The sequence below is a fragment of the Cucumis melo genome, chromosome 2, assembly GCF_025177605.1.
Source record: "Cucumis melo cultivar AY chromosome 2, USDA_Cmelo_AY_1.0, whole genome shotgun sequence".
In the NCBI taxonomy this organism is placed as follows: Eukaryota; Viridiplantae; Streptophyta; class Magnoliopsida; order Cucurbitales; family Cucurbitaceae; genus Cucumis; species Cucumis melo.
The window spans coordinates 2,641,420-2,666,092 of record NC_066858.1 but is presented as its reverse complement, the minus strand read 5'-3'; the positions used below and the strand labels follow the sequence as shown (position 1 = coordinate 2,666,092).

General features: G+C 32.0%; 4 protein-coding genes and 1 long non-coding RNA gene across 5 annotated transcripts; 3 read left to right on the top strand and 2 right to left on the bottom strand.

Moving 5' to 3' along the window:
* Window positions 1-6,422: 6,422 nt before the first annotated feature.
* On the top strand, window positions 6,423-12,958 carry LOC103492378 (methylthioribose-1-phosphate isomerase). Its single transcript, XM_051081381.1, has 11 exons — window positions 6,423-6,759; window positions 6,895-7,023; window positions 7,188-7,243; window positions 8,040-8,198; window positions 8,353-8,452; window positions 8,684-8,826; window positions 8,908-9,013; window positions 9,222-9,360; window positions 9,445-9,713; window positions 9,790-9,904; window positions 12,156-12,958. The coding sequence occupies exons 2-10, from the start codon at window positions 6,928-6,930 to the stop codon at window positions 9,865-9,867; spliced, it is 1,146 nt and encodes a 381-aa protein (XP_050937338.1). The 5' UTR covers window positions 6,423-6,759; window positions 6,895-6,927; the 3' UTR covers window positions 9,868-9,904; window positions 12,156-12,958.
* On the bottom strand, window positions 10,759-12,156 carry LOC127148190 (uncharacterized). Its single transcript, XR_007818987.1, has 2 exons — window positions 11,271-12,156; window positions 10,759-11,070 (listed from the first exon to the last, which is right to left on the bottom strand). It is a non-coding gene; the product is annotated as an uncharacterized LOC127148190 (long non-coding RNA).
* On the top strand, window positions 12,205-13,097 carry LOC103492377 (uncharacterized). The gene has a single exon (XM_008452717.3). The coding sequence runs from the start codon at window positions 12,205-12,207 to the stop codon at window positions 12,658-12,660; it is 456 nt and encodes a 151-aa protein (XP_008450939.1). The 3' UTR covers window positions 12,661-13,097.
* Window positions 13,098-16,332: 3,235 nt separating this feature from the next.
* On the top strand, window positions 16,333-18,926 carry LOC103492376 (cation/calcium exchanger 4-like). The gene has a single exon (XM_008452716.3). The coding sequence runs from the start codon at window positions 16,749-16,751 to the stop codon at window positions 18,669-18,671; it is 1,923 nt and encodes a 640-aa protein (XP_008450938.1). The 5' UTR covers window positions 16,333-16,748; the 3' UTR covers window positions 18,672-18,926.
* Window positions 18,927-20,033: 1,107 nt separating this feature from the next.
* On the bottom strand, window positions 20,034-21,824 carry LOC103492375 (protein LURP-one-related 6). Its single transcript, XM_008452715.3, has 3 exons — window positions 21,344-21,824; window positions 20,981-21,229; window positions 20,034-20,382 (listed from the first exon to the last, which is right to left on the bottom strand). The coding sequence occupies exons 1-3, from the start codon at window positions 21,557-21,559 to the stop codon at window positions 20,242-20,244; spliced, it is 606 nt and encodes a 201-aa protein (XP_008450937.1). The 5' UTR covers window positions 21,560-21,824; the 3' UTR covers window positions 20,034-20,241.
* Window positions 21,825-24,673: the final 2,849 nt, after the last annotated feature.

The following is a 24,673-nucleotide window of genomic DNA, read 5'->3' as shown; positions in this document are numbered from 1 at the left end:
GACCCATTTTTATAACGGTTCTATTCACTCTTCAAAATTATATGTATATATTTGAATTAAAAAAAATTACACACTCCATGCAACAAAAATTCATTACTCAAATAAATATTTTATTTCTCAAAATTTCTTATCTTATAAATTTTTTAAAATAATGTTATTTAAATATTTATCTTTAAAAATAAGTCACTTGCACATCTGAAACTGAATTGCTCACGTGGTATTGTTGATTGTCAGTTGTCCAATATGCACGAAGTCATGGATCATGTATAATTCAATTAGGAGACAATTTATCCCGGGTAAGAATTTTAATATGATGCATTTTATAATTAGATGACATGATCGTTATTTAATATAATTATATTCAATCGTATAAAATAATTTTGTTCAAGACATATACAAGTAATTGATGGAACATAATTTACCATATTTGAGTTTAATGCGTGATCAAACCTGGTAAATGTAGGACATGTAATTTAGCAAACAAGACGACTTAATGTTGCTGACACGAATCGAAGATGTATTCGAACTACAGGACGAAGATGTTGCAGAGGGAGATGCAGGCCATGTTTAGTTTTGTAATTCAAAATTTTAATTTATATAAATTTCAATTTTTAATTAAAAATTATAGGAAATTGCATTCTCCTTTTACACCAAAACTTCGGCCATACTAAAAATTTAAAGAAAAGTAACAAAATTAGAAGAGTAATTTATTATGAGCTAGAAAGAAAAACATTATAAGCTTAAAGAAGAAAAGAATGAAATTGAAGAAGGAAAAAAAAAAAAAACTTAATTGGTTTTGCATTCATGAAAATTGTGCTTTCAATATATTTCGTTATTGACTAAAATATTTATGATTTCATTATTAAACAAATAACTAAAAAATATTAAAGATAATTAAATAAACTAAATAAATAACAAAGTGTGTGCTGACGTGGTTGGTCGTATAGGCTATGATTGGATCAAAGAAAATCGTGTACTCGGTATATGGCTTTCTCCACTCAAAATTCACTATATTTTTTACCATAGTTTCAACTTTAACAACTTTTTTGTTTATTATTTCATTTTTGTTATTATTTTGAAAAGAAAACATTACTCTTACGATTAACCCAACATATGGTATTTAAATTTTTCGTGGAAAAATGATATTTGTTGAGGGTAATTTATGACTTTAAGGTAATGTCAGGTTGAAGCTTGAGAAGTTTCTGAGAGTTTGTGTATCTTGGAAAAAGAAGTTGAGGACTTAAGTTTTGGGGCAATCTAGGTCAGGCTCGTTTTGTTTTTTTAAAATGGTAATAGTTGATTGAACTTACTAGTTAGAACCTTGCTACCTCAAGGGTTGCACCTATGTTGACATTATCGATATTACATATGTCCTAAGCAGATATCAAACAAAGAACTTTATAAACAGGTCTCATTTCACCTTCTAAATAGTTATGCAGTATTATGCCCCCTTAGTTGAACCAAGCGTTTTTGTATCAATTGAGATATTGAAGTGTACTCAGCTTAGTACTAGATTTGTACGAGTTTGTTTTTAGATTAGTTTGGACAAACTCTCTGAATTAGAAGAGCTCTACATGGAGAGAGCAACATTATATGCAATGAAAAATTCTTTCTAAGCACACGTTAAAAATCACTATCTTTTTTTAAAAAAATAATAAAAAATAAAAACAAATATAAATTTTAACTGCGGGAGTCTTTTAAAAATAGAAAAATTCACAAACTACTTATATTTTATAGAAAAGAAAAACTACTAAAAAGATAAAAAATTATTACACTCAATTTTTTATAAAACGTAAATATTTTGTGAATTTCCTATTTTTAGACCATTTCTTTTAATTGAATGGTTTTTTTTTAAGTAATTAAACAAATGGTTTCGTTAACGTCATTTCTATTTTAGATGACTATTTTAGTAGAAAGAAATTGAATGAATGTCTTGACAATAAAATGGTTATAAAATTTATCAACACATAAAAGTTATTAGTAAAAGAAATCAATAATAAAGTTGATGTTTTAAATTTTAATTAAAAATACCCAAAACACTTTCAAAAAAATTTCATATTATAATGTAAAATCAAAACTTTACGTCATTGAGTCAAATTTTCCATAATGATATACAAAGTCTATCCAATTTAAAAACTAATTATATCAATAAAGAAACCAACCATAATAATACAAAAAAAAATGGAAATAAATATACAATAACTACATGACTATACAATTAATTAAATCCAATAGTAATTTAAGTGAAAGAATTAAATTGGGGTGAAGGCCCACGTGGACAAGACACGTCGGAAGCCGTCGGAAAGGAATGAATAAAGGAGAGAAATTATTGGACACGTGGATTTTTCTTCCTTTTTGAAAAAAAAAACAAATCATTGGTCTTTAAATTAGAGAATAAGTTTCTAATTCGTCCTTTGAAACCAATTTAATTTTGGTTAGGTCCTTAGGTCAATTATTAAAAAAAAAAATGCTCCTAAAAGGCCTTTATTAATTTCATTGATTTTGGTATATTATTTTTGTTAGTAAACTTATAAATCGAATAGAAATTTATCATCAAACCAAACGATAAGAGTGTTTTTCTTTCTTTTTCAACAAAGTATTTAAAAAGAAAAATATATTTGACTTGTATATAAAGTTATTACTTTCTTAATGGTTAAGTTACGTTCTATTTATAGTTGGATTTTAGCTCACGGAAAAGTTTTAAAATATTATAATCAATTAAATTATCCTTTACATTATGTTTGGCTTAAAAAGGCATAATTATAATTTTAAAAGCGTGTGATTATCTATTTAAACATATTTCTACTATTAGTCTATATCACGCTCATCATAGAGAAGAATACACTACTTTGTTATTGTGTAACCACTTAGGCTCGAATAATTATAATAAAACAAAAGACATGTCTTCATCGTTAGATTACAACATTTCGTATCTATAGTTTGTATCACACTCATCTACAGAAGAATACGCCACTTTGTCGTATAACCCACATTGATTTAATATAATTGTAATGAAACAAATGATATGAGTTTAAACATATCTTGATAAATTGTTGGATTATGATATGATTTTATGTGTGTGTGGTTAAGCAAAAGTGTGCACTTTTTTGTATTTCCACTTTGTCTCGAATAGTTGCAGTCAATAATAAAATATGAATGGATAAGAACTCGTAACAAGAGTGTAAAGATTACAGTTACTCACTCTGAAACGGATTGTACATGATTTTTCCCGACTTATTTTGAATATATATAAAACAAGTAGCGTCATAAATATTAGGTTAAAATACCATTTTGATTCCTATATTTCAAAATTTGTTCAGTTTTAGTCGTTGTACTTTTAGCAAATCTTAAACTTAGTACGTCGTAATTAGTTTTTATTGAAATTAATTAAATAACAATAATAAACTTTATGTAAAGAAACACAATAAGTGAATATATTTTAAAAATTATAATGAAAATGTTAATAAAAAATGAGCTAAATTTAAGATTTATTGAAAATTCAAAATCTAAAATTAGACATTTGAAAATATAAAAACTAAAATTAAACCAACCCTAAATTATAAGAACTAAAATGATATTCAGTGTGAAGTGTTAAGTGAACCTATAGTAACCTCCTTGGGGTTAAATTTCTAGATCATATTTTATTTGAAATAAACTATTGAAATAATTAATATATATCATTTTAAATTTTTTTCAAACTTTTGATCATGTTATATACTGCTTTATTTATAAAAATAAAATATATATGAATTTTAAGAAAATAATGTCCAATTTTATTGTGAGAAAGAATAATTTCTTTGGTTTTTTGTTTGTGGGAGACAAAAAAGAGAAAAAAAAAAGACTTTATAAAGGCATATGACAATAAGAGAATAATGGAAAATTTCATGCTAAACCAACTAATGTCATTATCTTAGATTCTTAGCTACTTATCAATAATTGAAGGTTATTTTTATTTTATTAAATAAATTTATATTTAGAAATTAAATTGCGAAAATATTTCCAAAATATGAAAACATTATAAAATAGTAAAAACAAAATATTTATACTTTATAGAAAAACTCATTAAAGAACATAAATTCACTACGCACATTTTTGTTATGAAGTGTAAACATTTTGTGAACTTTATCGTTTACAACAAAAACTCATTACATATAGTTTAAAAACTTGATTTTTTTTTTTGTAAAAGATGTCTCTGTATATGACTATTGGAATTAATATATCCATATAAAGTAGTTAATTGTAGGTTTGTATATTTTTGTCTAAAGAAATATATATGGAAAAATAAATAAGGTGAGGACTAAATTTAAGATTGATTGAAAGTATATTAACTAGATCAATTAGACGATAGGATAAAAGTTTGGTCTTGGAAGGAAGGTTCGACACTTAACTCATTGGATAGGACTATTGGTTTGCAGAGTTCGTCACTTGGTTGGCATAAAGCAGAGTTGGAGGGTGGCAATGCTGCCGGATGAGCTGCTTTAGATTAGACACAACCTAAAGCAGGACATGGTATCGTGCTTCCTAGTGTTTCGATACACTTTGGAGAAGATCCCACGATTACAACCATAAACTTATTGACCTTAACACATGAGGCTTAGAAAACAAAATTGATAAATGAATGAACATAGATAGGACTTAGTGAAATCCCTTAGATAGTTCCAAAATCGGTTTTACGTACAACAATGTGTTGAACTACTTCAACAAGTCTACATGTAAGATATCCATCATTTGATATCTGTACAACAATATCCACAACTTCTTTCTACGCTTGTAAAAAATAGTAAAAGAAAGTCCTACTCATTCCTAAAAGAAAGTAAGAAAGATCTGAGGAGCTTCTGCGTAGGCTTAAAAAAGAAGGCCATAATAAAATAGGCTCATTACATTGAAAAAGATATATGGGAATTTCCTAGAAATATTATAAATAATTGAAGCATGAGAGCCAAATGAATCAAAAGATTCATGTGTTGGTTCGGAAATGGATCATCGAAGTTTTAAAATGAATGGAAAAACAATCCTTACTTCCTTGCTTTACTCAAGGGCCCAATCCATCTTTTGTCTATGACCGATGGGTACGAAAAGAAGGCATACTCGCAGCGAGGATTCACTCACCTACTCCAACTCTTTAATTTCTATCTCGATAATAGTTTCTTCTATCTACTGAATTCAAAAAGCAACCCGCCACGTTGGACTACAAAATGAGATACAATTGTTGTACTACTTAATTGGTAATAAAAAGCTTATTTAATTGCTTCAATAGATAAGACAGAGCATCATCCTTACATTATAGCACATAAAAGCTTCAACGCTTTGCTAACTCAAAATGCCTCGACATCCAAAATGAAGAAGAAAAGAGAAAGCAAACAACGCTAGCTCACGAAAGAAAACCTTGCACAACTACGTTGTATATTGATATTGCATTGCAACTACGCTAATAAGGACATATCCACATTCTCTATTGCTGGACTTTGTAGCCGTACTAATCAAAAATAGATGCAAAAGCTTTTCCACTTACCCATTAGAAATTAAAGTTAGAATAAACTATGAAGATAGTACTTTAATCTTTAAAAAAAATATTTTTAATTAAGAAATATTTAAGAAAATAAAAAAGAACAAATAGACAAAATTCATTACATCTATTTTTTATGAAAATAAATATTTTGCATTTGTTGACATGAGATTAATTAATTAATTTTTTAAAATGCAAACCAGGGGTGTGCATGAAAATTGCCCCATGGTTTCAATCTTCTAGAAAAAATATTTATATATTTCTAAAACTATCATAGAAGTTAATAAATGTGGTTTAAAATTAAACACTAATTTTATAGCAAAGGGTTTCAGCATTTTTTATGTTTCCATTAAAACTAAAATTTAAATTTAAGAATACATTATTTTATTAAATAAAATTAAATATTTAAAAATCAATATATCATCTTAAATAAAATTAATAATGGTTTGATTTTAGATTAGAAAATATTTTTTCTCTCTAAACTTTCGTAATATTAACGATTTAGTTTTTGAACTTTAGTTTAATTTCTTTACTTTCAAATTTATAATCATTTTAGTTTTTAATATAAAAAATATTTATCAAAATTTGATGTCAATGTTTAATATTTTGTGATGCAACTAAACATTTGTATTTTATAAAATTATTAAGTCTTCTTTATACCATTGATTTATCTATAGAAAAAATCTCATAAAACCTTCACACTCGTAGTTGTAATAGACACTAAATTGTTATAAATTATAGGAGAGAATTTTTTCTCTCTCGACACATTCATCCTATTAGGTTGATTGTACTGGAAAGGAAAATGTGATTGAACTTTACAGCTTTGGAACTTATTCGATTGAGTAGACAAAAGCAAAAACAAAAACGCTATCTTTATTTTTCAAACAGGACTGCCACAAATAAACCTTTATCAAAGTTTTAACCTAAAAATTCCTTCTTTTGTTCAACGGGCAGCGATTCTACTTGACTACATCGTATTTCTTGATTTCAATTGACCCCTTCTAGACAAATTCGACCCCGTGATTCAATTATATACATACATACATACATACATACATATAATATATATATACATACATACATATAATATATATATATATACATACATATAATATATATATATATACATACATATAATATATATATATATATATATATATATATATATATATTGTTCCTTTAATCCAAGAAATGATCTTCATTTTCGTTGGAAAGTATTAGGAGGGTCGCCGCCTCTGTTCTGTCATCTTCAGGTCTGGGATCACCCCTTTCCTTTTATTTTCCATTTATTTTTCAGTTCTGAAGAACCCCATTAGAGGAAAAGTTGAATTCCATCTTTTGGGTCGTTTTGTTATTTGGGTTTCTTTTTTCTTCTTTTACTTCTGCAGATTTTGCTGGTTTAGTTTCTTGTAAGCGTAATAATGGCTTTGGATTCGAACAATGGCGGCGAAGTTGGAGTGGATAACTCTCTTCAGTCCATTTGTTACAAGCGGGGCTCCTTGCGGCTGCTCGATCAGGTAGTTTTTGGTTTTTGGTTTTCTTTTTAAAAGCTGAATTATGCATGTTGAGTTGAACTTGTTGGTTTTCTGTTCAACACTTTCCTTCAAGAAGTGAATTGTGTTTGCCATTGTTCATTATTTAGCCAAGACTTTTTAATTAACAGTTGTTGTTCTTTTAACAGAGGAAACTCCCTTTGGAAACTGTCTACTTGGATATCAAGGACGCAACAGATGGATGGTAATTTATTGCAATATTTATCTAATTTTTCCTTATTCAAGGTGTTTGTTTCTTCCCATTCTCGTGCGCTCTTGAAGAAACCCTCCCTGAAGTTCATGTTCTTTTAAACTTTTATTGGATACCTGAACCTCCATCAGCTGGGCTGTGGTTTTGGGTTTATTGATGGACTTGTGTGTGTTCTTGGGATCATGGTTGAACCTATATTTGATTGATTTACAAAAAAATTAAATCTGTAGTGTTAGAGTATTGATATAATTGAATTTACCTTAAGTCATAATCTTAAGTTTTTGGATCAATTGGTCATTTGATATGACATAAGAATTGATGTTTTCAAACTTCTGAGTGTTATTTTCTCTCTGTTTAATATTGATTTCCTGGGTCTTCTACATATTTCAAACCCATAAGTAGAAGGAAGTACCACAAGTAGAAGTGTTGATATAATATTAAATTTAGAACCATCAACTTAAGTTGTTGGGTCAATCATCTCGTTTGGGCACACCCTATTGTTAAGAAAATGTTGAGCTCCTAGTGTGTGTTCTCTATGATGTGAGGCATCTGATTGTTAAAACAAGTTGTCTGGCGAAGTTGTGTAATACATTTCTCCCCATGTTTGACTATAACAAAAGATACAAGACAGTTGCTCGGTATTTTCCCATAAATTATACCATTTCTTTAACCTGCCGTGATATTACCCATCACTGCCAACAACTTTGACTTGTTGAATGTAAAGCATTTCGAGTTTTGGTTTGGTATTGGTAAAAATTAATATACTCCAAACAATCTATTGGTATGTCAGGCATGCAATTAGGGATATGGTTGTACGTGGGGCACCTGCCATTGCTATTTCAGCAGCTCTTGCTTTGGCAGCAGAAGTTTACAACTCAGCCCCTTTTAATGGGACACCCAATGATGCAGCGTCACTTATTGCAGATAAATTGGACTACTTAGTCTCCAGGTATTACATGCTGTGGATACAATAATTTGCTCCATTCATTACCAGTGTTTTTCTGCAGACTTTTCATTATTTAGAGACAGCAATGTTAAATTATTTTTTGGGCATTCCTACAGGCTTTGGTGTAGTAGCTTATGTGTTTTTTCTTAATTTTTAGCCGGCCAACTGCGGTTAATCTTGGCGATGCTGCTATAAAACTTAAAGAAATTGTATCCGGGGCCGCTGCTATTTCGTCTGAAGCCAGGAGTGTCTTCCAAGTATGAATGTGTAGTTTCATCTGTCTTTTTAGTTTTGAGCTGTTGCTTGTTAGTTTACTTGTAATTAAGCTTAACAAGTGCTAGAACTTTTGGTACAGATTGTGTCAAAACAATTTGGTTGATTTGTTTTTTATTGAATCAATTTGACTGAGCTTGGTTAAGCTGGCATTTGAAACAATGAATGATGGCTCATTCGTAAACTCTTTTGAGTATTTATAACTGGTTGAACAGGCTTTTATAGAGGCTGCTGAAGCAATGCTGGAGGATGACGTTGCTTCAAACAAAGCCATTGGGTTCTATGGAGCAAATTATATCCGTGATCAACAAAAATCACTGGAGAAGTTTTCCGTTCTAACGCATTGCAATACGGGCAGGTATTTTCTCGAACAGAAACTCCAGTCTCTTCCTTCTCTTTCAATTTTGTTCCTTTGTTAGTGAACTTCTTCACTTTTCAGTCTAGCAACAGCTGGATATGGTACTGCCCTTGGTGTTATTCGTGCACTTCACTCTGCAGGCGTGTTAGAAAGGGCATACTGTACTGAGACACGGCCCTTTAATCAAGTGAGTTTCTCTTTGGGATTCTTCCTTTTCCGAATTTCCTGTCTTTACATTCTAACTATCAACTATTATTTTTTTCCCTCTCTTTACCGGAACGTAGCATCCTTTTTGAACATGTTATGGCCATTGTCCTTATTTTGGTAGCTTCAAACTGGTGTATTGGATGGTTTTTGGAACTATTTTAGCCATAACTGTCTTGACATGTTGTTAGGGATCTCGACTCACTGCCTATGAGTTGGTTCATGAAAAGATACCTTCTACTCTCATAGCCGATTCTGCTGCCGCCGCCTTAATGAAATTTGGAAGAGTGAATGCTGTTGTAGTTGGGGCAGATCGTGTTGCTGCAAATGGTATTTTGATGTTCCTTTGTTTATATTTGCCTCGGTCGGTTTGTCCAGGAAGAGGGATCAGAAGTTCTGTTTAATGAATTGCAGGTGATACCGCAAATAAGATTGGAACCTATAGTCTTGCATTGTGTGCGATGCATCACAAGATTCCATTCTTTGTCGCTGCACCATTGACTTCCATAGACTTATCCCTTTCTTCTGGAGAAGAAATTGTTATCGAGGAAAGGTCACCCAAAGAGTTGTTGAACTCTCGTGGAGGTCTCGGCGAGCAAGTTGCAGCATCTGGTATCGCTGTCTGGAACCCTGCTTTTGACGTCACTCCTGCTCATCTGATTTGTGGAATCATAACAGAAAAGGTCCTCCTCTCTACCTCTTTCCTGTCTAGAACTGTTGAAAGTATCCAACTTCATTTGACATGTATTATCTTTTCAGGGAGTCATCACGAAGGCGGGTTCTGATTCTTTCAACATAAAGGAGTTTGTTCAAAAGACAGCAGGGCCTTCCACATAGAGAGGTGGCCGTCAACGAACGACGTGCTATTCTACAGGTACACTAGAAATAAAAATGAATGTATGATATGTCTATCTTAAAATTTGAGACAAACTACATAAGTGAGTTATTGATGAAATAAATGTTCTTGTTCATCAGATTCAATAGATACAATATTGCAATGATCAAAATCTTTGGCAATTCATGGCTCTCTTTCTGAAGGTCTAATAACAATTCAATCGTTTATTTAACTTGCTGATATTGTGGCGTAGTTCCCATTGCGCATTGTTCAAATTAAAATGTTTCTAGTTTTCTTTCTTTCTTTAACTTATGAAAGCAATGATGAATCTAACATCAAAATTGGAGTGAGACTTGAACCCTTCACTAACATATTGCCGATTGTTTGCCCCAATAAACACAAAGAATCGTAATGTAGTTTTGCGAGTGGATCGAACACAACTGAACAAATTGTGTTGGTTTCACTGACTTGAACTATACTTGTCAGTCAACTCGGCTTTTGTTAAAGATTCAACCTTTTTATATATTTATAATCAATTATCTGAATCGATTTCATTACACCTAGAATTTAATGGTGTGGCCTAGAAACCACACACTGAAAGTTGTACTTGAGTGGTTCAATCCACCTAACCTGACCTTATTTTCCTTTCCAATACAAGGCCATCGAACACTTTCCATGCTTCTTTTTCCTCTTTCTTTGTTTTGAGCTATTGGACAGAAGAAAAAAATCAGATGTTTATTTTATTTTATTTATGTATTATTATTACTATGAAGAAAACCTAGGCCTAAAACCTACACTTCTCGAGGATGCTGAGAATGTCATCTGGACAAACATCTTCTTCCCATCAAAGAATCACTTTGAGAAGATGCAAAAGTTACAATAGCATAGTTTGATTTGTTATCAGTAGCAATGTTAACATTATTTTTGTGACAAAAGTTTACAATATTAACAATATTCCCGACATAAAGAATGTCCTAAAAGAAGACTACAATTTCATAAAAAACAGTATCTCTTCTAATCAGAAGCTTAATAATCCCCAAAGCATCATACTCCACAAAATAGGCAAGCTAGAATTGGCCCACTCTTGATCAATTGTTTTCAATTCCTCCAATAGAGCTTCAACTTCTAGAAAACTAACGCACTCCACCTCTATCGATTGAAAACGCAACCGCCCAAGATCGCTCGGCCATCCGGTCATCCTTAACCTACAATGAGATATGGAAAATATCTTTGGTCTTAGTCTCAATGTCGAAACTAGGAGCAAAAGAGAACAAAGATGAGGATGATGCATAGAAAATAATAATAATTAAAAAAAAAAAAAAACAGAGGACTTAGTGATGCATATAGCTCTATCTGTCTAAAAAACACTCAAAAAGAGAAGAAAAAAAAACAGACCGCCATGCACCTCATTTTGTAACCATTCATCAATTCCAACACCATAAAAAGATTCCTCTCTTTGAATTTTGGAAGAGACAACACGTGTCCCTAAACCGACGAACAAGTCGACAGACACAAAACAACAACTCCCAATCGAATACTATGGCTCTGTTTTTGTTGCTTGTCGCATCAGAACAAAGTGGTATTGCTTTGCTTTGATTTTCTTTGCTTTGCACATGGCTCATATTATGTCTTCTATATCCGCTTCTTTCAAAATCTCACGTCCTTTTCTGTTACTCCAAATTTCAATCTTTGCAGAGAAAAATGTAAAAAGCTTTTCCTCTTCCTCTTCCTCTACTTCTATCTCTGTTTTTTCTGACTCGTTTCAGATCCTTTTTGCTATCGGTCTCGAAAGACAAAAACCAAACATTGTTGTTTAATAATGTTAATTACAACAGTTTTGTGTCTAAAAACGTTTTGGGAATCCAAACGTTGTTGGAAATTTCAAAGGATAAGACAGACAAGTATAAATAAAAACTCACGAGCTTACAAACAGAGTCTCTATCTGATATCTGATAACGATTCTGATGAAATCAGAAGAAGAAGTAGAAAAGCATTGCTTTTTACAAATGGGGTTTCTTTGTTTTATATTGTTTTCAATCAAAAGGCAGGAAGATTCTCAAATCTCACCCAATGACCTTAAAAACTCCGAGTGTTTTTATTTTTCTTTTACTTTCTTAGGGAAAAATACTCACCCATTATTTGGAGTGGTTTAATGGCAATAAATCTATTGCCTAAATCCTTATTATAGCAATGCATTTACTACAAATAGGAAAGTGCCAACACCTCAATTCTCAATAAATGATAAATCCTTTTGCTTGTCCTCTGCTTTTCTCTTCCTCTTCCCAAACAGAAACAAAGAGGCACACAAGAACGGTGTAGACAGATAAGAGCTCGTTGTCATGCTGCTGGCGATGGACTTACCAAATACCGACTCTCAGACGGTGGCAATTACGGCGGAAGTCGAGTGTGTGAAATGCTATTCTTGTGGATTTACAGAGGATTGCACGCCTGCTTATATTTCTCGAGTTCGCGATCGCTTCCATGGCCGATGGATCTGCGGGCTCTGTATGGAGGCGGTGAAAGACGAAGTTGTGAGATCGGGGAAGCTAATCTCTACTAAAGAAGCTTTGATTCGACACGCGAGTTTCTGTAAAGAGTTTAGATCGACAAATCCTATGGATGAAACAGAGCATCCTATCTCCGCCATGGGACGGCTACTGCGGCGGAGCTTAGATTCTCCCAGAGTTCTCCGATCAAATTCAAGTAATGTAATCAAACTCGAACCAATTGTGGACATCGGAGATTCGGCTAGACTCCAACGATCCGGGAGTTGCTTTCCTTCCTTGTCTAGTTAAAAAAAAACAAATAAAAGAAACAGAGTAACATTTTCAAGCGACTAACTAGCTTTAGTGGGTGGTTTCAACTTTCAATTAGACTTCTCCGATGATTTTCAAACCATTTAAAGAAAAGGGTTTGTGAATTTCAGGAGTAAACTGACCATTTTCTAGCTTTTCTGATTCGTAAATTTCGTCGTCGTAGTTTGTATTTGAACATCGGGTTGGGATTTGTAACGAATCATTAGGTAATTGTGTTTGCTTGAGAAGTGTACATTGATAATTGAATGGAAAGATCGAAGAATCTTTCAGTGGCTGTCGTCTGAGCTCTCCTCTGTTGCTATTGTCGGGATAAAGCTCTTCTCTGTTGGAAGCCGCCGGAAATGGTTTAGCTTTCTTGTCTCTTTTTCATGGAGAGCCATTAGAATCCATATTAATTGACCAATTAGTTTATATCATTACCTCCACTAATCTTATCATCCCATATTTGAGTGACAAGAAAATTCATAATAATTAATAAAAGATATCTCTTTACTGATTATTATGAACATGAAATTATCGAATTGAACATTGTAGTTAGGAATTTTGGTATCGTTACTCTTTCTACTTTTGCTCCTTTAGGGTATCTGTCTTTCTCTTTCCTTATTTGCTCTGTTTCTTCTATTGCTCTCGCTATTTGTTGTGTTAAAAAGGAAACAAATAGATAGAAAGATCAGTGAGAGTCAAAGTGAAGAGATGTTTAGGAGTGAAAGTTGAAGAGTTACTCAAAGTGAGGGTGTAATGGTTAACAGAAGTGAGAGACAACAGTTGAGAGTCCATCACACTCACACTTGTACAGTAAGTCCTTTTTGTTGTTGATGTTGAAAAAGTTTTACAAGGTAGCGATCGAGGTCGATGAACGTCGGGTCACTAAACCAACTTATGGTGATTAAAAAATGTTCGATGTTAAATATTAAAAAAAAGGTGTTTGTAACTTGACAAACCATAATTAAAGAACTAAATGGATAGCAATTTTCTTTTGCAAACTCCTGAGATGGAAGGTATAAATGATTGAGCAAAGTAAAGTATTTGATGGTGAAATATCAACTAAATTGGTAAGTTAGTTAGATAAAATAAAGGATACCTAAAACATAACAGTAAATAATGAAAAAAAGTTATGTATAGATTTTTGTTATGCATTTATGTTATTCTCTCGTTTATCTTCACTGTCGTTTGAAATCATTTAATATTTATTTCGATATCACTGGTTAATGTTGATAATAGTAATATAATATTTAGACATATTGAAATTTAAAACATAACTAAAGGTAACTGTTGTTTAGATTCTAACTTCTGTTCTATAATATGATCGTAAATAAAAGTTAAATAAATGAAATTAGTCCTTGATTAAACATATTAAATCTTTGTTGTTAAGTGATTGTTAAAAACTTTAAATCTAATGATCGTGTTGACCATGGTAACGACCATGCTGATAATGGTAAAAAATCGTGTTGACTACGCTAAACCATCGTTTAGATAATATCAACACAATTGTATAGTTCGTTTTGAATGATGGAAAAATGTTTCAAATTTAAATGATCGTGTTGACCCTGGTGAACGATCGTGTTGATAATGGTAAACACCGTGTGAATCATTGAGAATGATAATTAAATAATCTTGATATTCTCGAAATATAAAGAAGATGAAGAATAATATTGAAACAATCATTAAATAACTTCAAAGAATCTTACAAAAAGAAATAGGAGATTTGAATAAAATAATAAATCGTTTAAAATTAAAAGAAAAAAAGAAAAAAAGACGTGATGCAAGGTCAAATCTGTAAACTATGAAAATGTTTTATCGACTTCATGCACTTTTGTTTTTCTTTACACATTCGTAAATATTTTTTGGGTTTTTGTTACATTTACGTAAATTAACATAAATCTTTTACATTCCATCCTTCTTTAAAAATTACACATATTAATTATTAATTATTGATAATTAATAACTATTCTAATTTATTATTTATTATTAATCTTTGACGTTAATAATAAATAATAAATTTAATGTATATTATATTAGTTAAGGTGATCAAATTATTTTTCCAATTTTGGATTTAAATGGTTGTAAAGTTCAAAAGTTTCGATTTTAAAATATAATTTTAGATAACGTACCAAAATCAATATTTTTTTTCTTTACCTCTTTGTCAATCATAACAAAATTTTGAATTCTAACGAGCTCTATCTTTTTGTTCATAATTAATTAAGGATAGTTGCAACTTTATATATCATCCTCGTTGTTTTTTTTTAAATATCTCAATTTTTTTGTACTTCTATCATTCTATACAAAATGAATGAAAAAGTTAGATTTGATCGATACTTCTCATTTAGTTTTACAAAACTAAGATTCTAAAGAAGTAAAATTACGTATTTTGGATGGACAAAATAACCAGAATGATTGAATTTCTATTGAAAAAAAAGTGAAAAGTATACCACAAAAATGATAAGAAAATTTACAAACAAATTAAAATATACAAATTTAATAGAAATACACAATGTGAGGATTTAACAATTTAATTGTAATCAGTTTCAATTTTATAGCATAAATGTTCATAGTTGAATTAATTTTAGGATTAAGTAATTAATCTAATTTTAACTATAAGCCGTTAGATAGTAGTATATATATATTACATTTAAATTACAAAGGGTAAATATATAATTAATGAAAATAGGAGAGGACAAATTTGTCTAAAAATATTTTTCTACAATTTTTTTGAAAGAGAATTTAAAAAAAAAAAAAACAGAATATTTGATAAAATATTTACCATTAAAGAAAAATTTTGTCGTAAATAGTTTGTCAAAATTTTCACTTTTTGAAAAAGATCTCCCTTTTAAAATTCTATATATTATAGATTTGAAAGCAACCCTTTTGGTTAGATCTCTTTTAAAAAATATAACAAAACGACAAAATATTTATAGAACAATTTCAAAAACAAAAATAGCTCATAGGCCCACCGTGGAAAATACCAAAAATGTCCCGTCAATCACATCGTTAACAACGCGCATAATATATTTGGTATATGATTGTTTAGATTTGGCTATTTTTTTGTACAGTTTATTTTGGTTACATTTGAATTTGTATACAATCGTTTAGATTCACCGACGAATTTAGTATAGATCTAGAGGAGCTCGAGTCCCCCTCAACTTTATTGTCATTCATATAATATATATATAAAAAAACTATTTAATTTTTATTTTTTATAGTTAGCTTAGTGGTTACTCGGTCCCTTCCAACTTAGGTTCAAATCTTATCTAGTTTATTTTTATTTTTTTTCAAGATTCTTATGCGGACTATAAAAGAGAAGGGTAAACAAGAAATATTTAAAAAATGACTATAAATGAACTTTGTTACACGGATAGTAAATATTTTACTTATTTATAAAAAGTTCCCTTATAGTTATTATACTTTTTACTCTACTTAATTTGAACCCTATACGTTTAATACAATTATTTTAGTTCCAATATTTTTAACTTTGGTTTATGTTTTATTGTAATATTTATTCAAAATATTCATTTTAACGATTGTGTTAGGTCCCTTCATTTTTCACTTTTAAGTCACTTGTAATGGTCTAAAATTGTATATTAAAAAGTAAAACAAACTATATTTTTAAAAAATAAAATTAAAAAATTATAAAGTAAAAAAAAAAAAAAAATCAAAATCAAAGGTATAAAGATTCCGGGTTTTGGTTGGAAGGAATTGTTTGATCGGGTCGGGCGACTTCAGTTGGGCCGTCGTCCTCCGCCGTGCGTGTCGGCTACTCTTCCCGCTTTCATGTCATCTCCGCCATTAAACTGGATCACCGGTAACTTCTCCCTCTTCTTCAATTTTAATCCAACAATTTCCTTGCCGCTTTTCTCCTCCTCTTGACCCTCCGCCAGATTTCCTCGTAAAACCCCAATTTTCCTCCTCTCACCGGTGACTTGTTTTCTGATTGTTTTCCTGCAATTATATTTTGAATTTCATCATCCCCCAGTCTTCCTGACTTGGGTTTCCAACCTTTCGAAGTTCGATTGCCTATTTCTGTCATATTTGTGATCTGGGTTCCAGTTTTCGGTTGCTAGCGGAAGATTATGACTAGAACGTATGCAATTTCTAGAACGAGAAACTTTCGATCTCGAGGGATTTTTCATGGAATTTTCTCCATTGTGTTGCTTTGTTTATACCTTGATCAGGGAAAGTTCTTGAGAAATCCGTTTTATCAAAAAAGCACCATTGATGATAAGCAGGTCGGGGTGATTCATAGGAGAATCGCTGAAGTTTCTGCTTCTTCTTTAAACAATACCATTGGTGTTGATGAATCTCTTACAAATGATAATATCTCTTCGAGTCGTCCCCTAGCGTGCTTTGGATTATCCGAACTCAGAGGTTATAAGAGCCCATGTGAGTACTTGATTGCCCATCCTGATTGCAATTCAGGTGGATTTTTCAATTACATCACATTCTTCTACTGTGACTGTGAAGGTTTTAGACTTTTGGGTTATGTGGCTTTGATAATTTGGCTTGCTGCTTTGTTCTATCTATTGGGTAATACTGCAGCTGATTATTTTTGTTGCTCCTTGGAGAAACTTTCAAATCTCTTGAAGTTGCCAGCAACTGTCGCCGGAGTGTCGTTGCTTCCTCTGGGTAATGGAGCTCCTGATGTTTTTGCTAGCATTGCTGCTTTTATGGGAAAGGACGCTGGTGAGGTTGGTCTTAACAGTGTGTTGGGTGGAGCTGTGTTTGTAACCTGTATTGTTGTTGGTGCTGTTTCTCTTTGTGTTGCTGACAGCGACGTCAGGATTGACAGGAAATGCTTTATCAGAGACATTTGTTTCTTCATGTTTGTCATCATCTCACTTGCTGTAATCTTGGCGTTTGGTAGGGTCACTGTCGTCAGTGCTATTGCGTTTGTTTCAATTTATTTGGTCTATGCATTTGCAGTTGCTGCAAATGAGATTTTGGAGAAGGACCCAACAAAAGTGGCTCTGAACTCTGTCACACCTTTACTTCCTGTAACTGGAAGCATGTTCTCTGTTGGGAGTGAAGAGGATGATACTATATATGCAGCTCTGCTTGAGACCGATCCTGATGGTGATGTACCACATCTCCAAAATAAACTGCCGCAATGGATGTGGTCTTCAAATGTTGCAATCTATTCAAATCAGGCTAGTAAGGGCAGTGTAGATAGTCCAAAATTTTTGTGGGGTTGGAATGATGAGAATACATCAACTGAACACTCTTTGTTCTCTTGCTCCAACTTATTTTCACTTCTCGAACTTCCATTGACACTTCCAAGACGTTTGACCATTCCCATTGTGGAGGAAGAACGGTGGTCCAAAGTTTTTGCTGTTGCCAGTGCTACGCTAGCACCTATTCTTCTGGCGTTTTTATGGAACACGCAAGATGATCTAGGACCTCTGAGTGGAAAATTTGCTTACATTTTGGGGATTTTCCTTGGTGGTGTTCTTGGTGTCCTTGCATATTTGTATTTGAGCTCTGATCAGCCACCTCAAAGGGCTTTGTTTCCATGGGTTTTTGGAGGATTCTTTATGAGCATTGTTTGGTTTTACATTGTTGCAAATGAGCTTGTTTCTTTGTTGATGACATTAGGTTTAATTTTTGGAGTCAACCCATCAATTCTTGGTTTAACAGTGTTGGCCTGGGGGAACTCAATGGGGGATTTGATGTCCAATTTAGCCCTGGCAATGAATGGTGGAGACAGTGTACAGATTGCTATGTCTGGGTGCTATGCTGGGCCTATGTTCAACACTCTTGCAGGGCTGGGTATCTCCATGCTTCTTGGAGCCATTTCTCATAGACCTGCAGCTTACATGCTTCCTAGAGATAGCAGCTTGTTTTACACATTGAGTTTTTTAATGTCAGGACTTATTTGGTCAGTTGTTGTGTTACCTAGAAATGATATGCGCCCAAACAAAAAGCTAGGAGTTGGCTTGATTGTTATATATTTGTCGTTTCTCATCCTCAGGGTGAGCACATCTATGGTGAAGCAGTGATGCTGCTGGAAATAAATTTGAACTAATCGTAGGCGTCTCAATTAAAGGCAGGCCACTGTAACCTACATTTTGTTTGAACTGTAGCCAAAAGTCATGGATGTTCTCTAGACCCAGAACAGTTATTATGACAATAGATGATGTCGTAGGAGATCATGATGCCTTGACTTTGTATGGCATCATCAGCCTGTTAATATCATGACTTGTATATCATAGCATTGTTTAGAGAAATGAAGTTAAAGGTTCTTATTACAATCACATGTATATGTTATTCGTTTTTAACTCTCTTTCTCCATCTGAAGGTTGTATTGGTCTATCGGATATGATTCTTGATCTAGGAGATTGAGGATGACACTCATTTAGGATTAACAATGCAGCCCAATCAACAATTGGTCCATTTACAGTTTTAGTCACGTCAAATATGTCACATTTTTATGTAAGCTTAAATTCTCAACTGCAAATGCTTACCAGAATGTTCCTTGTGGTATTCCCTCCGTGAACTTTAATGGAGGTTTTTATTTCAGTGGACGTATGCTTTTATGATTTGACAGATGGGAATGTTGAAGACACCGGCGGATTTAGCATAGGCCCAGGGGGCTCGAGCCCCCCCTCAACCTTATTGTCTTTATATAATATGTATAAAGAAAACTACTTAATTATTAATTTTTATCATTAACTTAGTGGTTACTCTGACTATTAGCGCCTCTTCCCACCCAGGTTCAAATCCTACCTATGTAATTTATTTTCCATATTTTTCTTTTAGCCCCCCGTCAATATATTTTCTAGATCCGCCACTGGTTGAAGAAAGCAATTGGGAACTTATTTGTAGTTTTATTTACAAGTATCAACCGTACAGGCTCAATTTGGTTTATTTTTGGTTTATTTATCATCTATGTCCAAGTAATCCACAGTTTGTCTACATATTCATTGCAAAAGCTTTTCTCTATGTTTCTTTTCGTCCATTCTTCTTAGTAATTGCGATTTGAAGACGAGTTTTCTTGACAAGTATAGCAGGTGGAATTCAGAAACTTATCTTTAGAGGGAATACTGACATTTGAATTTGCACTTTGGTTGCCTTCTGGCTGTTACATTTTACGAGGATATTATATATATGCTTATATATAGATATATATTTTTTTCTTTCATGGACAATAATGCTAAAATGTAAGTACAGTCTCCTGATTCCTTAATTTTGTTTTTTCTATTATTAACAGTTAATATGATATATTCAGCTTCTGTTGCGTTTGTCTTGAACAGAGTAGCTTAGTATGACTTCCCGTTCCAGGAGAATGGCCTGCTTAATCTACTCTTATATGGTTGCAAGGATTCTAAAGGAAGGCATATGGGAGATCAAAAGGCAATGGAGAAACTAAAGAGTTCAATTACATTTACACAGAAGAATGCTATAAAATTTAAAAGAATACATTGTAGTTGACAAAAAATGCAGACTCAGTTCATGGAGACAAGCGAAATAGAATGCCACCACAAACCTCCAGTTTAATCACTATTTGATGGAAGAGCAATGAGTAATCACCATCCTCCCCTTGCTTAAATTGTTCTCCTTCTTACAAATTCAGCAGCTGGTTGATTCGCCATAGATGTTGTCGAGAATAGCAATGACTCCAACAACAAAGGCCTGATCAATTCCAGGTTTTATTGACACATAGTAGATATCCTTACTCAACATCTCCCCAGCCTTTTTATTTGTCCCAATCTGCAGTTATTTGAAACAATGATTAACATAATTCTCATCTCTAACATGTTACTAAAATATATATTAGCTTCACCAATGGAACACGACGAACATCAATACATCTACTCCCTACAATGATATTTAGGTGGTGTTGGACAGTATTAAGCCAGATGTGTGCAGTTGCAGTGGAGGCTTGTTGGTAGATAGCAAGCTATGAAATCGACCAATAGGTAATTGCTTTTAGTATAGTACTCTTGTACTTTGAGCATCGGTCTCATTTATTACTAATATAGAGGCTTGCCTCCATTAAAAAAAAATGTAGGTATCCTACCTATTCCTATTTTCAGCAACCGCACCACCTCCGCTAATCTAAAGCATGTGCATTTTGCATATAGTGCCATTAGGGTGATTTGGTAGAAAAAGTTGGTTGCTCTGAATTGTGATCTTACCATCCCAAAACAGGAGGTTGAACTTTTTTCTTATTTAGAATAAACATTTTAGCGAATGCAGGTTTACTTGTTTAGTATATGGTTTGAAATAGTAATTTGTAGTTTATAGAATATTTTCTGTTCCATGGTAGAGAATCTAGAGATGATAGTCTAAAGAGAATAAATCATACCTGAGCTACTACATTGCCTTGAGAATCAATGATGCTACATTTTTTACCAGGGAAATATCCATTGATCTCGAAGTCCCAATCCTTTGTGCTGACCTTTGGTTTTGTGTTGATTTTGATTCCAACATCGTTTTTCACAGGAAGACATGACTTAGGCCTTTTCAAGCTGAAAACTACCTTTTTAGATCCTTGGAAATCGTATTTGTAAGCCCTCCACATCTTATGAAAGCTTAGAGCCTCAAAAATCCCTCCCTGAGACACAAGAAGGTTAAGATTTTCAACACATTCCGCTTGGAATCACCCATTTCTGTTCATGAAAATTACAATAGATTTGTTTGGGGAATATGTAGAGTAACTGGATATTACCTTCCCACGTAGTAAAAGCAAAGCATCCCTCTTCCCATCTCTCAGAATCAGTTCATCTTCCTTTCCGAGAACTCCACACCCATCAACACTAAAAACAACTTTCTGATCACAATCTGTCACTACAAAACCTCCTCCATTAATAACATGTGGTCTCGTCCTAACGACAAACACAACCTCGGAAGATGAACAGTATAATTTGCTAACTAGAGGAATCATCTTTTCGATTGTAGCTAAAACAATGATTCTTTCTTCGTCTTTCTCCAATTTATGAGACTCCTCTGAACAGCCAGCCTGTCTATGTTTTCAACAGAGTTTGGCAAATGATTGATTATTTCTCATATTCAAGGTTTTAAGAAGAATATTAATGGCTCTAAGTCATAGTTGCTTGTCTCAGGACACAACAATTGGTTCACGCACTGTGAGTGAATTTAGCCAATAGGGAAAGAGAGAGGGCTCCAGGAATTATTCCACTTGCACTTTGGCTTCCATGGATAGATGCTAAAAGTTTTGAAGCCAAAGAAAAGTCATAAAGAAAGATTCTCTCTAACGCGTATCTTGTGAAGACAAGCAATAGTTTTTCAGAAGTATTTGTTCAACAATCCTAGTGATAAAGTCATAAAGCCATCGACTTTGACAATCTACGGAGTTCCAAGTTCCAAATCAGCTTTGATGAAGGGACTTGATAGGAGTGAGAAGATCCCATGTCTGTAGTTCTTAAAAGAAAATGTTTGGGGAAATAGTCAGAATTTAGATATATCCTCCAAAAGTTTTCATAGTTCACAGCTAGCAGCATTTTTTATAATTTTGTTACAATTGTTTTCCTCGATCCATCTGGGTCGTAACACATCCAAACTATTGAATCTTTTGGACTTTCTCAACACAAATTTTGCCAAGACTATATGGAATCTCTCCGAAATCTTGTAATCTCGAATAGAAACTGATTCAACATAAATATTAAAAATGTTGTATTTCTTGAGATCTAAGAGTTAGACAAATATAAGATTTTATTTATCATAAATTTTAAAATCAATCATTAAAAATCCTAAAATTTCTTTAAATTTAAAGGAGATTAGATAGTACATAAGATATAAGAAGGACGACCTATACTAGTATTCGTCTTGCCCAAGATTCCACCGAGAAAATAGATACTTTGGATGTGTAATGGAAAGAAGTTAAATTTTTATTTGAATCTCATGGTTAATCTCGATTATCTAGTAAGGGTGTCGGTGGTGAAACTGAAAAGTGTTTTAGATTAATTTTGATAATTTTTCCAACGTTTGAGTCAAGTAAAGAAAGCACTTTTGAGAGCATATTGGCTACTTCAAGAATCAAGAACTTTTGACTAGGTTATAAAAGAGCACAATGGTTACATTTCCAATTAACCCTTTCCAAATTGAAAACTATCCTTGAATGCCCTTTGAAAATGAACCTTTCTTTCAAGTTTTCTTTGGATTTACTGCTTTTTGACTTATTGGTGTTGGTTGCCTTTCCCACAAAGAAACAACAGCTCTAGATCATCTCATGGAAAGTCCACAATTCAATTTGGTTTAAAAGAAACTTTTTGACCATTGAAAATTTTCAATTTTCCAACCATAAAATATTTGAATTTATTGGTTGCTTAAGTTTGTTTTCATTTCTTTTGTACGTGAGTTGTATTACAATAGCCAAAACAAACACTATCTTATTCTCGTAGTGTTCATCAACTTCAAAGTTACATGTTTGATTTTTCCGTTCTAGATATTGTTATATAAAAAAATAGGGTTGTATTAATCAATTTAAGCCTTAACAATATAAGACATTTTGGTCAAAATTATATCTGAATCAGATAATTTAGAACGAGTTTGTTACATGATGTCAACAAGTTAAAATCATTTCGATGGATATAATATGTAACATATGTCAACATTCTACTAGTACTTGGTTGGTGAAATTGAAAAGGTCACAAAGTTAAAAAGGAATAAATTGACCTAATGTATAGTGATAAATTTTATTTACTTTTAATCTATATACAAATTCTTTTTTTTACCAACAAACAACCTAAAATGTTAAGCATTTATTCACTATTTATTTATGATCCTTTCTATTATAGAAAGAGAAGTGGACCTTCTCAAAATGAAAATAATGTAAAGGAAAAATAAATATGACCAATATTTATTTCTCAAAAAACAATTTAATTCAAGGAAGCATGAGGATGGGAATAATTGGTTGGAAGCGTAACCAAAGTCCTATTCACTCGAGTTTCATGCTTATTGATTGTTTCTATTATAATGTGAAGATAGAAGATATCGGAGATTTTCAATTATTTTTTCGTTCATTGTTTGTTATAAAATAATAGTGTTCGGTTCGAAAAATAAAATAACATATCATTGAATGGCAGTATCAAATGTCGAATAAATAATGAGTATGTGACATCGTATTACTAAAAAGTTTATATTCTTTTGTAACATTTTCAGTAATTAGGGATATTCTATTTTTTTTCGACTTTTTATTGATTATTCTTCTAACAAAAAAGGAAAAATAAATCAAAATTTTAACTTTTCCTCAAATTTAAATTAGTAGTATCGTCTTAATCTTCAATTTTAAAAAGTCTTCCAAATTTAACGGTTTGATAAATTTGTATTATGAAATTCAATAAAAGTAGTTGTAAATTCATTCACAAAATTATTGAAAAAATGACATTGGAACTAAAATTTATGAAACAATATAGGATTTTGAAAAATGTACTAAAATGTCCTTATTCTCCCACAAGCACGGGGACACGTGCACCATGACACGGTAATAGATAGCCATTTTGATAACTAAAATGACCTAAAACCATACCTCGTGAGATGGATTATGTTATAAAATTGTGCATGAATAGCTCCATAGTTTTAACAAAGTTATTGTTGAAATGTCTTAAATCCGTGAGTTGACATATTTATATTATTTATGATTTTGACTTTAGAGTACATAGATTTATACTAAATTTCCAATCTAGAGGCGTTAATGTTTTCATTCGTAAAATGTTTTTCTTTTTACCCTCTATTAGCATTTTCTACTGCAAAATTGAGAAAATTTTCCATTTTAGTTAAAAGGAAATATTTCATTTTCCCTTTTGGAGAAAAAAATAATTAATTTATAGATTTCATGATTTTTTTTAGAATTTAAAGTGAAAGGATTTGAATTCATAACAGATATTCAATATATTAAATCGTTTGTTACTAAGAAAGAAAAGTGATTTCAAAATCTTGTTTTTAGTTAAAAACTTTCTAAACTAAATTCAAATTGATCGATTTTGCGAGATCGAAAATTAAGATATTCATTTGATATTTTTAGATTCTAATTTTGATA

Coding starts and splice junctions, on each gene's coding strand:
- LOC103492378 (XM_051081381.1), top strand. CDS start 6,928: ATGGCTTTGGATTCGAACAATGGCGGCGAAGTTGGAGTGGATAACTCT. Junction 8,827..8,907: donor ACGCATTGCAATACGGGCAG/GTATTTTCTCGA, acceptor TTCACTTTTCAG/TCTAGCAACAGCTGGATATG. Junction 9,361..9,444: donor AGATCGTGTTGCTGCAAATG/GTATTTTGATGT, acceptor AATGAATTGCAG/GTGATACCGCAAATAAGATT.
- LOC103492377 (XM_008452717.3), top strand. CDS start 12,205: ATGCTGCTGGCGATGGACTTACCAAATACCGACTCTCAGACGGTGGCA.
- LOC103492376 (XM_008452716.3), top strand. CDS start 16,749: ATGACTAGAACGTATGCAATTTCTAGAACGAGAAACTTTCGATCTCGA.
- LOC103492375 (XM_008452715.3), bottom strand. CDS start 21,559: ATGATTCCTCTAGTTAGCAAATTATACTGTTCATCTTCCGAGGTTGTG. Junction 21,230..21,343: donor TGCTTTTACTACGTGGGAAG/GTAATATCCAGT, acceptor CTTGTGTCTCAG/GGAGGGATTTTTGAGGCTCT. Junction 20,383..20,980: donor AAGGCAATGTAGTAGCTCAG/GTATGATTTATT, acceptor AAATAACTGCAG/ATTGGGACAAATAAAAAGGC.